General features: G+C 41.8%; 1 protein-coding gene across 1 annotated transcript; it reads right to left on the bottom strand.

Moving 5' to 3' along the window:
• Window positions 1–652: 652 nt before the first annotated feature.
• LOC125887449 (muscarinic acetylcholine receptor M2-like) lies at window positions 653–12,450 on the bottom strand. The gene is made up of 4 exons (XM_049574259.1): window positions 12,388–12,450; window positions 4,173–4,406; window positions 3,112–3,981; window positions 653–1,541 (listed from the first exon to the last, which is right to left on the bottom strand). The coding sequence occupies exons 2-4, from the start codon at window positions 4,341–4,343 to the stop codon at window positions 1,230–1,232; spliced, it is 1,353 nt and encodes a 450-aa protein (XP_049430216.1). The 5' UTR covers window positions 4,344–4,406; window positions 12,388–12,450; the 3' UTR covers window positions 653–1,229.
• Window positions 12,451–16,450: the final 4,000 nt, after the last annotated feature.

Consider the following 16,450-nt stretch of genomic DNA (forward strand, 5'->3'; position numbering starts at 1 on the left):
CCTTATGCCACTGCATTACATGTTAACTCAGCATAGACCTGTGACTCTCATGATCTGCAAAGTAGAATTACTTTTTTTGGCAAAGGAGTCTGGTAGCTTTGAGAGAACGGCTTTAGTTCCCCATCAAAAAAGCCCGTCCTAACTTCTGTACGCTACTGAACCTCCCTGTATGCCTGCAGTCCTTACATACTGTAGGTGCTGTGCTGTTTTAGACTGTTGGCTGTGCTCAGTCATGCATTTGTCAGCCATCTTCAGTTCAGCTGTGTTAGATTAAGATTTTGTACTGTAACTGAACTGCAGCTCCGTTTTTCAGACGTACTGCTCTGTTCTCAGGGTTTCCCTTGTTTCCTCCAGTGTGCACAACTGCACTATATGGTGCTTTTTTTTTGTTGTGGCGTGTATAATTCCTCCTGTCAGGCAGCAGTCTAGCAGAGATTGGGCAAAAGCTGTGATGCCCAGTGAAAGCCTGATGTGATGGTGGAGCCAATAAATCAGGCTCTGTGCATTTACTCTTCTAACCCATTTAATTTCTGAGCACATATGAGGTTCTGATAAAGAAAACTGACACTAAACTTTCTGTGATTATCTCTTTTATTTGTGGAAAGCATGTATTAATAACATGACAGAGGGGAAGATATGGACAAATGTCACATTTGGGCTCATCAGTTTACATCTGCTAATACTCCTTTATTTTATTATTTTTAGTTTCACAGCTCCATGTCTGCCTAAATATTTTTTATGTCAATGATACATTGTATATTTCTAGAGTATGTTATCTTCTTCTTTTACCAGACTTAGAAATCACTTTTTTGTCACAGAACCATCACATTAACCACAGTTTTACTGTCAGGGTAAAAAAAAACAGTCGCCTATCAAACAACATACTGCACAAGCTTGTGTAAGAGGAGCAAAGAGGAAAACATCCTGTCAAAATAAAACCCCAACTGACACTCAGTCAAATGTACATTTTCACAATTAACCACATTCCCACCAAAATGCATTGTCTTTATGATACAATGGCATGTGTTTTAAAAACATTAAAAGTTAAGTGTGTGGTACATTTTAAATGTAAAGCAGTTTCCTTGCAGTTTGAATAAGATCTACTGAATACACACCTAGTCTATATTTTAACAATATGTTCACTCAAGTATTTGTGGCATGTACATTAATTTACAAGATTTATCACATTATTTTGACTCCATCACAAACATGAGTCAGTGTGTTTGCCCTCATCGTGCTGTACGTATGTTCTTGTACTGGCACAGGAGCAGGTGCTTGAAGGTGTTTTTGAAGGTGACGTTGCAGAGGGCATAGCAGGCCGGGTTGATGGTGCTGTTGATGTAGCAGAGCCAGTAGCCGATGGTCCAGAGGGAATTTGGGATGCAGATGGAACAAAAGGTGTTGATCAGGACCATCACGTTGTACGGTGTCCACGTGACGACAAAAGCAACCAGGATGGCCATGATGGTGCGCGTCACCTTTTTCTCCCTGGAAGAAATGCCCTTCCTTTTCCACTTTGCCACAGCAGTCTGCTTTGTCACCTGGAAAAATCGGAGCAGAAGAGGAAAACATTTTTAAGTTTAAAGTTTTTAAAGTAAAACTAGTTGATTTTGGGGGGCAATTTGGGGGCAGTGAAACAAGCTATGAATAGAATTTTGGCAGCTCGCCCCGAAGAGCAAAACAAACTGGCCCCAAGCCAAAAAAGCTGCCAAGTGGTGATAGCCTTATGTTCAGCAGCTAACAGTGGCTAACGTTAGCACAACACACATAATAACAGCGGTGAGCAGTAGCTGCTAGCAGCAGCAGACACTGACGAAAAAAGTCGTCCTTTAAAGCTGGCATGATACCTGGCCGGTTGCCATTATAGTTTAACAGCACTTGGCAGCGTAAGGGGGAAACGTGGCGGGACAAGAACAAAAGTTAAGGTGGCGAAAGTCCAAGTAGGGCCAGTGGGAGAGGTGGTGGATGGGTCCAACAACCACCGACTTTCACCCAGGAGAGTGGTGTTTGTGTCCCGTAAGACTATAAAGCCAAACCCTGTTCTTATCTCCTAAACCTCACCATGTGTTTTTGTTGCCTAAACCCAACCACGTGCATTAGTTGTTGGAGAAAAAAATCACCAATTCAGGTTGTTGTGCTGACGTAGTACATTTATTTTGAAAGAAGACAACGCATGTAACAGGCTGAACTTGACATGGTGTCCCAGAACGTCAACAACCAACGCACGAAGGGTGCCTTGTGTGTTGTCCATGAACAAACCTCTGAGGTCGGAGTGAGAATGTGTTGCAGGGACACAAAAATGAAAAAAAAAAAAAAACGAAAAAAAAAAAAAAACAGTTCAATGATCAAACTCAACAACAGGAACATTCATTCATTCATTCATTCTATGACAGGGCTAACACATAGAGACAGACAACCATTCACATGGACAATTTAGAGTCACCAGTTAACCTGTGTGTCTTTGGTTTGTGGGAGGAAACCTGAGTACCCGGAGAAAACCCATGCTGACACGGGGAGAACATGCTAATAGGAACATGAATGTCTGAATCAAATATTATGGCAATCCACCCAATATTTGTCGAGACATTTCACTAAAAAGCACAAATGTAAACCTCGTGGTGGTGCGAGAGGGTCAGGGGATCACTGAAGTCATTAGTAGAGTTGAGCCAGATACTTTGATGACATGAATGTGTGGTACGGATAATGCACTCTTTATGAGTTCGAGTATCCGAGTGTGTTCGGGTAAAATGTGTCAATATCCATACTCGTTACTCGTAATGAAGCTGTGTATCTAAAGCTCAATACTGACATTGTTGTGAATAGTTTTCTAATAAATAATATGGCAAGTCTATCGCAACTTCTGATCAACTCACATCAGTGTCTGGCTTAAATTAACAACTTTTGGTTGGCCCCCACCCATAATGATACAAATAATTTAGTTGGTTGAACAGATACAGATAGGCTTCATCCTCAAGGGACAATGGATGTCTGTACAAAACCTTACAGCAGTTCTAGCTGTAAATCTGGTCAAATCTGTGATTGCTAATTTGTGGTTTTTTTTTAGCTATCTGAACCATACAGTACGAGCTTTTCCTAAGTAATCAAATTTACCTTGAACAGCGTCCTTGTGGCCAGACTTTGTCTGTCAGCGGCTGAGTTTCCTGGAGAAGGTGGCTGTGTTTGACTTGTTTTATTCCCACCATCTGAGCCTTTCTGTGATGATGCAGGGACCGCAGCATCCTTAGATGTTGACGCCTGGATGCTGTCTGCTGTGGAGTCCACCAGCTCAGTCCTTTCTTCCTGACATGGCCCGTTTCCGTTCTGCTGCTGCAACATTTCCTTCTCCTTCCCATCTCCAGCCTCCACCTTGGCCTCTTTTGCTGTGGTGCAGTTGTTCTGGCTCTCACATCCATCGTCCTGGCTGTGAGAGGGGCCTTCTCCCAGACTGGTACCTGAGGTCTTCCTGCTGTCCTTTCTCATGCGGCTGCGGCTGGCCTTGGAGATGCGCCAGTAGAGGTGGATCATGATGGCCACTGGCAGGTAAAAAGCTGCTATGGCTGTCCCAAATGTCACCGCGGGGTTTGAGAAGAACTGGATGTAGCACTCACCTGGCGGCACGGTTCTCCCACCAACAATGAACTGCCAGAACAAAATGGCTGGAGCCCACAGGATGAAGGACAACACCCAGGCTGCAGCGATCATCAGACCCGCCATCTTGGTGCTGCGGCGTGCTGGGTAGCTGAGAGGTTTGGTGACACAGAAGTAACGGTCAAAACTAATGATGAGCAGGTTCATGACTGAGGCGTTGCTGACAACATAATCGACAGCCAACCACAGGTCACAGACCACCGCTCCCAGGGGCCAGTAGCCAATCACAATGTAGACAGTGTAGAGGTTCATGGAGCAGACGCCAATAATGAGGTCTGCACAGGCCAGGCTGAACAGGAAGTAGTTGTTGACAGTCTGCAGGTTCCTGTTTACCTTTAGAGACACAACACGGAGCAGGCTGTCAGATGCTAATCTTTTTTGGTGCGAGGTGATATGTGTTGTCTCATTTCAATTAGATTACCACTCTACACACAGGTGCACATGCTGTTTTCTTATCTCTACGTTTGAGTGTATTTTCCAATGTGTCCCTCTATCTGAAATGATCAAAATAAGAAAACCCAAACCTTTATAGAGAGCATGACCAGGATGTTTCCGATGACGGTGATCAGACTCAGAGATCCAGCCACCAGGATGATGAGTACAATCTCCACTGTCGAGTACGGGCTCCCAGAGAAGAGGCTGGTGTTATCGCCACTGCTGATGTTGGTGGCGTGGGAGAAATTCAGAGTCTCCATTCTGTCTGGTTTTGGATATCCTGCTCACAGATGCTTCAGGCTCCAATCATGTCTGTACAACACCTGATAAACACAAACATTGTGGAGTGATCAGCCTCTTTGCTACTATTTCGGCCTTTTTTGTGATGCCAGCTTGTTCCTGTTGTGTTTGCTTTTTTCTGTCTGCACTGCTACAGATGCAAAATCATGCCTAACTTTCAGTCAACAGTTTGCAGGTGTTTGAGTGTTTTTGAGCTCCTGGCTTGGTGCAGGTGTGGACGATGGACAGGTGAGCAAATAAATGCTGTAGCAGCTGTGTTTAGAAAATACAGCAGGTCCCACTTACTCCTATCAGGAACAACACATTAGAAGGATTGGAGTCTGGACAGTGGGTGTTATCCTACAATGTTAAATCAGCTGCTGTGGTACTTGTAGATGTGTTTTGACCTATATTAGGGGTGTCCAATCTTTCTGAATGAGGGCCAAATTATGGGTTATTAAAAAGTCCCATACAAATGAGACAAATGCAAGTCATCTTTCATCAAAAAGTACTCATATTTCCACCGATCCTGGAAGCAGCAATGCTTCTTTGCTGTGGCCATGTCTGCTACCTAACAGAAAATGTCTGCTATTAGCTAATCGTCCGTTTTCCTTATTTATCGTCTGTTTAAAACAACACATCAGCTCTGTCTGCGTAGTTTCTTCTTGGTGCAAGTCTACAAACTGTATCATAGTCCTGCCAGTGTGAGGCGAACACAAAAAAATGGCAAGTGATCTTGCTTGATTAGCCAATATTGTGTAGTGGGCCATACTCTGTTTATTTTGAACAGTATGCCAGCGGCCCTACATGGTATTAAATGACACTTAGATAAGGGGATTTTTTAAACCATTTTTGTTTCTGATATCTGGTTTGAGGTATTTCTATATTCATATGAATGGTTTCTTTGCCAGCCCAGTTGCCAGAGGAAATGTTGGCATTGAACCATGAATATGCTACATTTTTATTTTTAATATGTATCATACCAATGTTTCTAGAGTGAGATAATATATAAGCTGGCTTTGTCATTTGGAGGTAGAGGGCATGGTGGATGGCGTGACAGCAAGGCGAGGTGCCTGACGAGCTGCAGACCACTGCTCACGACCAGCATACAACTAACCTGGCTGTAACTCAGTGAGTCACTGCTGCGTTTCCAGGGGCTCTTTAAGCTGGATGTTTTGTGGTGACCCATTGCTGTTTTTTTCAGCAGTTTATTGGGCATGAAAAGAGTCTGTTTTTAACATAGACATTGCGCTTCAGCTGCCGGGATAGTGGCCTGAAAAATGGTTGGGTTTTTTTTAACGAGACATGGCTGCATTTCCCAACTTTTCCTCACCATAGCCAAGTGGTATTTCTTCCTAAACCTACCCACACATTAGCCACGGCGTTGTTGAAGCATACAATTTTAACATATCTACCACATAATAATGTGCATATTTGACATATGCACAGTTTTCAGACACGTGTTGCATATCCATGGTTTGTATTTTTCTGGCGATGGGGTTGTTCTTTGCTAATCTTGAGTGACCTGGAAGTCTTAACTCTGATCAAATCTGACCTGACAGGTTGAACAGGATCATGTAACAAGGCCACCTACACCTCGAGAGAGTTAATTTGAATTTCCTGTTTGGCCTTGAAAATCACACATTGCCCTTTGAGAGTATCTAATCTGCACGTGAGAGCCCATTCAAAAATGTCAAGCTGTGATCTTGATCCTGCAGGCTTAGAGGAGTAATCTCCTAACAGCATCTCTGCTCCTTGTTATGCCATAGGTACTGCCTGGTCTAAAAATTGGATTTTCATTTGAGAAGTGTCTACGTGTGCTTACAAGTTTGCTCTTTGAGACAGATGTCCAAATAAACCCCATTCACAGTCAGGGTTTTAAGGTCAAGATGGGGCAGAGTCTGTGAGTTACAAGAGACTGTTTCAGTGAGACACATTTCCACTGCCTACACTAAAAACCCAGGCACTTATCGTGCTTTGGATAAAAACATCTACTAAACAATATATGATGTGCATATGGGGATACTTGCTCTCTTGTATTTAAAGTAGGCTATGTATTCAAAATGGCCCTAAGCAAGCAAACAGACAGCAATATACCACAATTAAGACAAAGTATCATCATGGTTACTAGAAAACAAAAACATCAGGAATAGACCTACAACATACACAGCATAGCAATGTGATTAACTGATGTATTCTGATCAGAAAATCAATGTAAAGACACTTAGGTGAGACTGTGAAGGTTGTTGCATACTGCTAAAACCCTGTAAGTGACTCCATTAGGCCACACGATAACATCATACTGTACCTGAGAGATGTTTCCTTCCTGCTCTTACAGCCAGATGAAACTTCATTACAGCATCTCTAACTCTATCACTTACTCATCAAAGACCCATTCTGGGCCTTTTCTGTCACAGATGAGAAAGAGCTGGTGTCTGTGTGTATAAGTGTATCTGTGTGTGTCTGTGTGTGTGTCTGTGTCTGTCTGTGTGTGTGTTTAGTTTAGCTGCAATTCTCAGGACCTTGTTTTGACAGCCTGTGACTATTAGGTTTGAGCTGTGAGGATGTTTTGGTCTCATAGTGAGTTAAGTGAGTTAATGAGTTAAATATGTGTTTATATAAGAAGTGGAGTTAGGTTAAAATTAGTATTAGGGTTAGGGTATGTGTTTGGACTTTGATTAAAGGAGCTCTGTGTGATATTAAGGGCACTAACATAGCAGCAAACCACTATTTGCTATGTGAAAACATCGTGGAGTAATGGCGTCCTGAGCAGAGAATAAAGTCATGCTATGTTTGTGTGTGATGTAAGGGGCTGTACACATGCCGTAATTTCTGTGCCCTTTGATTCATTGAATTCAATATAGAACCTTCCCGAGCGCCTGTTTTTCAGGGTGTAATGGCTGCACCCTGAGATAAACTGAGTTCAACTTTTGGAACGCAGCAGCGTGCACCACCTGTCATGTGAAAAGGAACAACCAGTCACAGCTGACATACATCTTTGTTGTCTTCCATAAATGTCAGAATGATATATATATGAATAAATATGAAGGGGAAGTTGATCATTTTAGTGCAGGGCTACCAGAGCTTTACATCTGTCCTTCTGACAACAGGCCTACACACAAACAGCGCCTGGAAAAAAATCAGCTCTAAAATATGGATTTCAGGTAGACAGGCTATGATATGGTGCTTGTTTAGATTGCTTAGCAACCTCAGATGCAACCTGAAGCCGTGCTCTTGAAAGCTGGCACAGAAAAAGCACAAGAGATGCACTCAGCGCCTGACCTTGGGTTTTCCAAGCGGTTAAAAACATGACATGTGTACGGCACCCAAACCCAGTTTCTCTGTGGTTTGGTGTGGTAGACGGTCCAGCCACAATTGCATGTTAGTGCACTATTCAGCTGACTAGCTAATGTCGGTTACTGCTGATATCGGGATGGCATCATTGCGGACACATAGCATACACCCTCTGGTTATGCCCCAGGTTAACACCATTAGTTGTCTAGGCACTGTTGCCGTTATTAGCACTATTAGCTGCTAGCTGCTGGCTCAGCCACCTCCATGTTGAGAGCCATGTACAGACAACCTCTGAATCATAGATACAATCTGAATATTGTATAGAGCTCCTTTAATCATGCTGTGGGGTCAAACCATATTTGGTTCACATGGTCGCATTAAAAGGACTCGCCTATCATTATGGGATAAAACACAGGTCCCCATAAGGTAAAGTATCAGGTAAAGCTGCTCAGAGTGATCACAGTCCACAGCACTTCTGCCTTCAGCACAGGGTACCTCCCCTTCTCTCCTCTTGTGTCGTGCAGTAGGTGTGGGACAGGCGGGAGGAGAGGACATACCATTTTTGACACTCTTGCTCTCTGGATTTAAAGTGTGAGAAAGTGGTGCACTATAGTATTAAGGCTATAGCTTTCAGGTTTAATGCTTCTATCAATATGTGATGACATCGACAATGTGAAAATGAGTAAACGATATCACCTGGCAACTTTAGTGACTTTTGGAGCTGGTGCCAGCTACTTTCATTGTAAAAGAGTTGGCAACACTTTTTTAGGGTTAGGATTTGGTTTCTGCCTCAGGTTAGGTTTAGGGTTGCAGGAAGGCATGTAGCTGACGTAAGGTAGGTTACAAGGGAACTGATGTGAGTCAATGCAGTGTCCTCCTAAGCAGTGGGAAAGACGTGTCTATGTCTTGTCAAAGGTCCTATCAAAATCGGATTTATTGAAGTGAGGTTTTATGAAGTGCTTATCCTTGCCATCATACAGCCATTTCTGAAGGGAAATTGAAGCCATTGTATCTATCTATGTTTTGATCAAAATCACCAGACTCCTTTGACAAAAACAATTTTAGCTTGCTGAACAATAGAGTTGCTGGTCTGCTGCCAGCAACTCCCTGGCAGCAGACCAGCAGTGCTTGTGTTCTGTGAGGTAAAATCATTGAGTTTGTCAAAGTAGTCTTGTAGCTTTAAAGAAAGCACTTAACATGGCTTCAGTTCTCTGCCTGTAAGGGCTTACTGACGGCAAGGTTACAAAGGTAAAGGGACAAATATTCTAAAGATAGTGTAGGCTTAAACTGATGTTGATTATTTAAGTGGCTGAAATATGTTTTGCTGCTTAACCCCCTCCACAGCAGTACATTGCTTAGCTTTTGTGGCATTCTGACTGACATTTTTGGCCACTTTGGGACAGGGGAAATAAGCTGACATATCATCACCAACTGCTGCTTATTTATACAGCGAGCAGATATTGAGCATTTGGAGTCGTGCTCTGGCTACCTGGTGAATAAAAGTCAAATAATCACACTCACTTAGCTCTGTTTTTGTCTCAAGCACCATCTGAAGAAAAAAATATATATGTATATATGTCTATTAGCTGCTAAACATTCCACTATGTTCACCCTAACTGTGCCCATGCAGTGGGTTTTTAGAGGTTTCTTTTTTTTTTTAGATATTTTTGGGCATTTTTTGCCTTTAAGGGACAGGACAGTTAAGTGTGAAAGGGGGAGAGAGAGAGGGAGAGACATGCAACAAAGGGCCACAGGTTGGACTCGAATCCGGGCCGCTGCGTCAATAGCCTTGTACATGAGGCACCTGCTCTACCACTAAGCCACTGACGCCCCTTAGAGGCTTCTTTTTCGCTGAAAAACAGTTGCCTGCTGTGGCTGAAATCGGCATTATAAGAGTAGTGAGAACGAACCTACACAGTGAAGTTGCAGTCACAGCTAATTATGAGGTAACCCTCACTACATTTTCCTACTTGTCTCAAACTACTAACCTTTAAGGAGGTTTTCTGTGACAGCTGAGCATCACACTTTGATTCTACTGTTTAATCCGTTTCATTCTATTTTAGCTTATTATAATCTATAGTACTTTGTTTTAATCCTTTTGAATCATATTTATGTGTTTTTTTAATATATGACATTTTATTTTATGCAGCTTTGTGTTTGTTTTACATCTGCCTTTATGTCTTATGAAGAGCACTCTGAATCAGCCATAAAGTCCCCATGAAACAGAAGTTAGAAAATTTTTAGTATGGATATATTAAGAGAACTGGATACAGTGTTCGAGGCAGGGCTCTGTTTATTCTCATGAAAGTTGCTCATTGGTGCATGGAGCCAAAAAAGTTCAGCCCTTCCCCAGATCCTTGGCATTTTGGGGCCCATAAAGCAAGCGTGTTACAGACTTTAGTGAGCTGAGTGGCTAATTTCCACTGAAGCCATTCACTCACTAAAATAGGGATGAAATTAATTGATCTTGCAGTTCTTCTAGACATTTAAAATGTTATTGAACCAAGTGGATCAAACCCTAATAGTGAAATGAATCATTTTGCTGGGTTGTGATGTTCAAAAAAGGAAGTATCCACTGAATTACAGACGTTTCACAATGTAAGTCTATGAAAAGGGGTATTTTAGGGCCCAATGGCATCATGTGACAAACCCTGGCATTGTAATTCCACCGTTTGGCCACCACGAAAATTAGCTTAAAATCCTGCACACTTCCTTGGGGCTTGGTCTTTTGCTACTGTGCTGCGATGTTTTTCCCAGTGAAACTGAATATTAATAATAGTCTGATACTGATTTGGGGTCTTTAAATGTGCCTTGCCTCACCAGTTTGCTGAGTAAATTTACACCACCTATAGTAACAAGCTATCTAATAAGCTTGTGTGAAGATGTTTCTATGTGATGTGGAATTGGTTAGTAACAGAGCTGGAGATGACTACCTGCTCACAAGCCTGTCCTCACTTCTTCCCTTCATTCACACTAATAAGACCTACATTACTGGACCTCCTTAATTGTGATCCAGGGCTACTGGAGAGAGTCACAGAGGCAAACAGTATTTCTCTGACAGGCACAGAAACAGAGTAATTAGATCCAGCAGATGCTGCCTGCAACAGCTGTACCGGTAATATGCTCCTAGGATATACTCATCTGGCAGGGTGGGCTCGGCTTTAAAAAGTCTGTACTGTCTTTGATATCATGAACGACACGACAGTGTGCTGCAGAGTGGGTAGTTACGTGCAGATGAGATGGTGAATCAAGGGGCTTGTTTGCAGAGACAAGTTGACGTTGCACAGAGCACACAGTTTCATCACAAGCAGCATTTAACGACTGCAGGGATCAAAGTCTTGTGTTTTATTATTTCAGCGTAAAAGGGATTTCTATCTCATAAATGTATTTTATATGTTTTCAGGACAAATATGCTTCTGACGGGAAATATGTGACATCATTCTGGATGTTTGTACAGATGGGATTTCAACTCAACCAGCATTTGCAAAGCATAGAAATACACAATATGCATGCATATGAGATGAAATGACCTAGAAAAGTGCAGCACATACACTTAGTTTCAGGCATTGTTTGAGGTTTAAACACTGTTTAATTTGTAAAAGCAACATCTGACAGATTTGAAGTTGTTTTTTATTTTTAAAGCAAAGGTTCCTGGTGTTATTGCACTCATTACTGTAAGCAGGTTTGTTGTTCTTTCAGAGAAGTGTGTCCTGAATCTGAAGAGTGGGAAATTTCACATCAAGCTGAGCTTTGGCCTCGCACAGCAGTGTAACAGAGAGAAGAGAAAACCACTTAATGTTCAAGGCAGTGCTGCAACTGAGCCAGAATGAAAAAAAAGTGTAGAGGGGAGAAAAAAACAGAGTGACCAGGGTGGCAAGGACTAGAAAATAAATCTGAAATGATAACGTGCAGAGGAGACAACACACAAAGGACGGAGTAGATGAAAATCATTTTTAAAAACTGTATTTAAAAAAAAGAGAGAGGTGACTGAGGGAGTCCCTCTCAGGGGACAGGAGTAGGAGAGTTAATGATTTAATAAAAGACTTTTTAAAAAATGATTTCATCTTGCAGGCTTACAGTTTTGGGGAGGAGCGCTCCGAAATCTAATTTCCCTCTTAAACACAAACATATTGTAGTGAAACCAGGGGGATTCCTCAGGAGCAGGGAGACCGGGGAATCCAGAGTCTGGATCTGATGCTGGCGGCTGATTAAAACCTTTTAGCTCAGCACAGAAATGAAGATAAACATTTCTAAAACAGCCGCAGGGGAACAATAAAACCCAGTCCTACTCTACATTATTATCAGAAGCCTCCTCAGGAAGCTGAAACTGCATGTGGAGGGTAAAATTTCAGTCAATATATAGGCTAACGTATCAGATTATATTCCTGGAATTTTCCTTTTGTCTGTCAGTTCGTAATGACATTTTAATCAATATTGCAATTTAATGTGCCAATAATGTTGCTTCATATCTCTAAAAAGCATCATTTTGTAATATTTGTCTTATTTGATTTAGGATTGTTTAAATCAAGCTTTTACCACTTTACAGCATCAGGAAGCAGATAAAAGAAAAAGATTTTTTGGCTTCATAGGTGCTGAAATTTGCTTCATATATCTCTGTTTAAAGATATTGTAATCTGTTCAAGTATCTGCTCCATAAATTAGGGTATTTTCTAAGTTAGTGTTCTTGCCTGCAGCAGTTTGGTACAAACCCACAGAGAAAGGTTATCTTACCTTGTCTGCTGGAAATGACACGGATGAGCTGTTTTAGTTTGGTCCATGTTACCTTCACCTCTGTCGACTCACTGGAGCAGAGAGAGAAGCAGAAGGTAATCCAACATTGATGCTGCCCCTCCTCTGACAAGAACCAGTGTGTGTGTGTGTGTATATGTGCATGTGTGTGCATGTGTATGTGTGTTAGGGACAGAAAGACAGACTGACAGCAGGGAGGGGTTATGAGGGCTATTAGTTGCGTTGTATCCCTTGAGCTAGGGTTGCAAATTTGAATAAACAAGGACAGACGGAGACAGAGACATATGCTTGTTTCAGGACCATGGAAAGCGCTGCCACACAAACGCAACATATTCTCCTGCATTATAAAAGCTGTAGGCAATGATGTGGAGAGAAGTTTGAGTGGCTGTGGCATGACATAAAATGGTAAAGCACGATTAAAAAGAGGACAAAGGGAAAAGGGGTTGCACTGTTATTCTGTTGCTGCAGGACGTTAACCTTTAAGACTCTGTTGTTTTGACCTTTTAACCAAACCTGTGACGCAGTCTGCCCCAGTTGGTGGATGACCTTACTTTGATGGAATTACCACAAAGAATAATGGACCCTCTTCCACGAAATATTATTGCAAATGAAACGAGGAGCATGTCATCAAACAGGCCCGATGGTTTGATATGAGGAAATATTAGATAATTCATTGTGCTTGTCCTGGTGCAGACTTAAGGCACGTTGATCACATCAACACTGGTCTGTCAGTTGATTTGCTTGGTTGTAACATAGTAGACATGTGACGTGTGTGCAAGTTATATTATGTGCAATTACAGTAATTAAATATTACGTCAATATTATTTGATGTGGCTGCAGTTATGTCGTAGGAAACTGCGCTGGTGCATCTGTGAGGTTCTCTTCTGCAGGTTCATCATTTGTCATGAACACAAATCAATGTGAGGCTCGGGCTGTGTGTCTCCACATATGTGTTTCCTGCATCTTTGGTTTCCTATCCCTCAGGAGCTCTTTTTTACAATTACTAAGACACTTTGGCATGTGTTATTATTTGTAGTTGTTGTTGTATAGTAATCATAAATATCTATAAAACAAATAGTTATTAGCAGTATAGTAGTAGCTTGATAATGAATGATGACACAGACCTTACAATAGAGATTAAATTAGGATCTGGTAATAACGATAAGCAATATGAGTGGTAGGGAATAGTTGGACAATTTGGGAAATGCACATATTTGCTGACATGAGATAGCCAGCCACTTTCACGCATGGTGTAGAACATGTGTGTTTGTCTCCCCAATAAAAACATGCAAGTCAGAGAAGACTTTTATTTTGACAGACATTTCCACCTTAAATTAATGCAGAAAAGGCACAAACAAAAAAATCACAGCCAGCAGGTTAGTGGAGCTTTAAGGGATATTTCAGATGTTTTAAAATGGGTTTGTATAAGATATTCATCCATAGACAGCATATTGCATACAGCAGGGTGGCTGTGACTCAGAGGCAGAGCAGTGTGTCCACCAATCAGAAGATCGGCAGTTCAATCCCTAGCTCCTCCAGTCCACATGTTGAAGCATCCTTAGACAAGATACCGAACCCCCAATTGCTCCCGGTGGCTGCTCCATCAGTGTGTGAGTGCAAGTGAATGGTTACTGAGTAGCAGGTGGCACCTTGTAAGGTCACTAAAGTCACACAATAACACCAACTAACCAACAGATCAAGGCAGCAGTAGACCAGCAGCTCCTGTGTTCAATGAGCTAAAATGACTGTTTTTCTCAATGAGTCTGGTGGCTTTGATGAGAGCATAGATGGGAACTGAAGCTGTTAATGGCTTCCCCTTCAGAATAGGTTGTCTGGGGTGGAGGTGGATAATTTTATTTAGACAGGGCTAGGCTGGGTTTTACCTCTGTTCCTAGTCTTTGAGCCAAGCTAAGCTAATGTCTGCTGGCTATAGCTCCATATTTACTGTGCAGACAGTGAATAAGCAAACTCTGTCTGCTAAAAGAGTCCATGTTTTTGTAACCTGGTTAGCATTGACAGGAGAAAGAGATACTCTAGATAGACTACATGTGTACGGTGGCATACTTAATGGTTCTTCCGATTCCAAGTGACATTAAAAACATAAGAGGTTGTTTTTAATATAAAGCTTCCACTGGGTGATGAATGATCTGTGTGGATTTAAAGCTTGACATTTCAAATATAATGTCGAGTCCTTGCTGGCCACTGGGGATTGCTTTGCATGGTAACATCACACTAGGGCTTCCTTGCACAAGCACTGACTGTCTGCATGTGAATGGGCTGGTTATAAGTCATCAAATCCTTTGTTTTATTGTGTCACATTGAATATGTTTTTCACAGGCTGACCTGCGTTCAAAAGCCAAACACAGACAGTCTTACAGGCTACAGTGAACATTCACTGGCTGAAATGAAAGAGTTCAGGGTTAAAAGGAGGACAAGCAGAAACCATAAAGGATGCACTGCTGCAGGGCATGCAGTGTATATTATTGCAAAGCACCATAAGTGATAAAAGCCATCACCCCTTACACACACATACACCCTCCCTTCACCTCTCTCATCAGTCTTTTTCTTCTTATTCACACACATTTCTAACCTCCTTTGTTTTTTGGCCATGTTTCACACCATAGGTCCTGAAAAATATCTAAAAGTGTCTTCACAGAGAGAAGAACACCATCATTCAAAAGTTGTCACCCATCACTCTATGAGCATGAGGAATAAATATATAATAAAAAAACAGACGCAGCTAACAATGAAGCTCTTTCCTCTTCACTATATGTAGCAAAGCCCCAAGGCTGCAAGGAAATGAGGTCATCTTGTTGGAGCCCGAGCAGCTGTTTGAATGGAGAGGGGCCACACACAATATAATAGCCGCCCTCTTAACACGTCTGACAAAACAGCCTTACTTTTCTGAAACCCACTGGTGCATCCAGTCGCAACAACGATGTGGGATTCAGAGAATGTGCAACGGAAGGAGAGAGAAAACATCAAAGCCACAATGCACATTTTTCTTTGCTCACATACATAATTATATAGTACATCATGTGCTAATAGGATCATGTTGACGACACAGACATTTACTGTAACTCTTCTCAGGCGCCCGCAGCAAATCATGACATTTTAATCTCTTCTGAAGATTCATCAGAGATTGTAATTCATCACTGTGTTCAGGACCAGTTGGGATTTGGGTCGTCTGGATACTGGTCAACTACTGGCACTGATATAAGCTCCAGGTTGTGTATCAAGTGCAGAACCATTATATCTGAATCACGTCTGTATTAAAAAATAAACAACCTCTGTTCTTTAAAAAACCCAAAAGGTCATGAATTTATCTCTAGAATCCTCCAAGACTCCTCCAACCATATGGATGAAAAAAATATCCCCTCTGCTGCATGATAAAAATACTTTTACTCCAAAACTTGTACTTGCTTCTTTCGTGTCATGTTATTTTAAATGAAAATGTAAGATAATACAAAGTACAAGCACTCCACAAGTGCATAGCACAACACAGGAGACTCGGCTGTCCATTACATCTGAAGGAAAAAGGACACTCTTTCACATCTTAGCCAGAGAAGACAGATGGTTTGAAAGAGGGCATGAAAGAGGACATCTACGTCAAACTGGAACGACCATCGTGAAACAGAGGAGGTGGCCTACGACACTACTTATCACCCACCTACAATGCAGTCTTGGTATCCCTCCCAAGATGACTTAACACACGTTCTCACCTGGACCCACCTAACCCTAATGACACACATGATGCCCAGGTGGGTCAACGACTCACATGTGACCTCAACGACTCTGTAAGGGTTCACACCCACACAGAGTTTAAGGCCTGTGACTCTGCACCGGTCTATTAAAACTGAAGTCCAGTTGCCTACGATATAGCACTTAGGATAATACAAAATAATATTAATACAGGCAATACAGAGTAAAAAGTCATTTTTAAGTCTTTATTATTTTCTGTGTCGATGCACTCCCCTACAAATTCACACCAATAATTCTAGAATGATTCATTATTTAAAAATACAACAATTCAAGTCATCACGTT

This window comes from Epinephelus fuscoguttatus, linkage group LG4 (assembly GCF_011397635.1).
Source record: "Epinephelus fuscoguttatus linkage group LG4, E.fuscoguttatus.final_Chr_v1".
NCBI classification, from domain to species: domain Eukaryota; kingdom Metazoa; phylum Chordata; class Actinopteri; order Perciformes; family Serranidae; genus Epinephelus; species Epinephelus fuscoguttatus.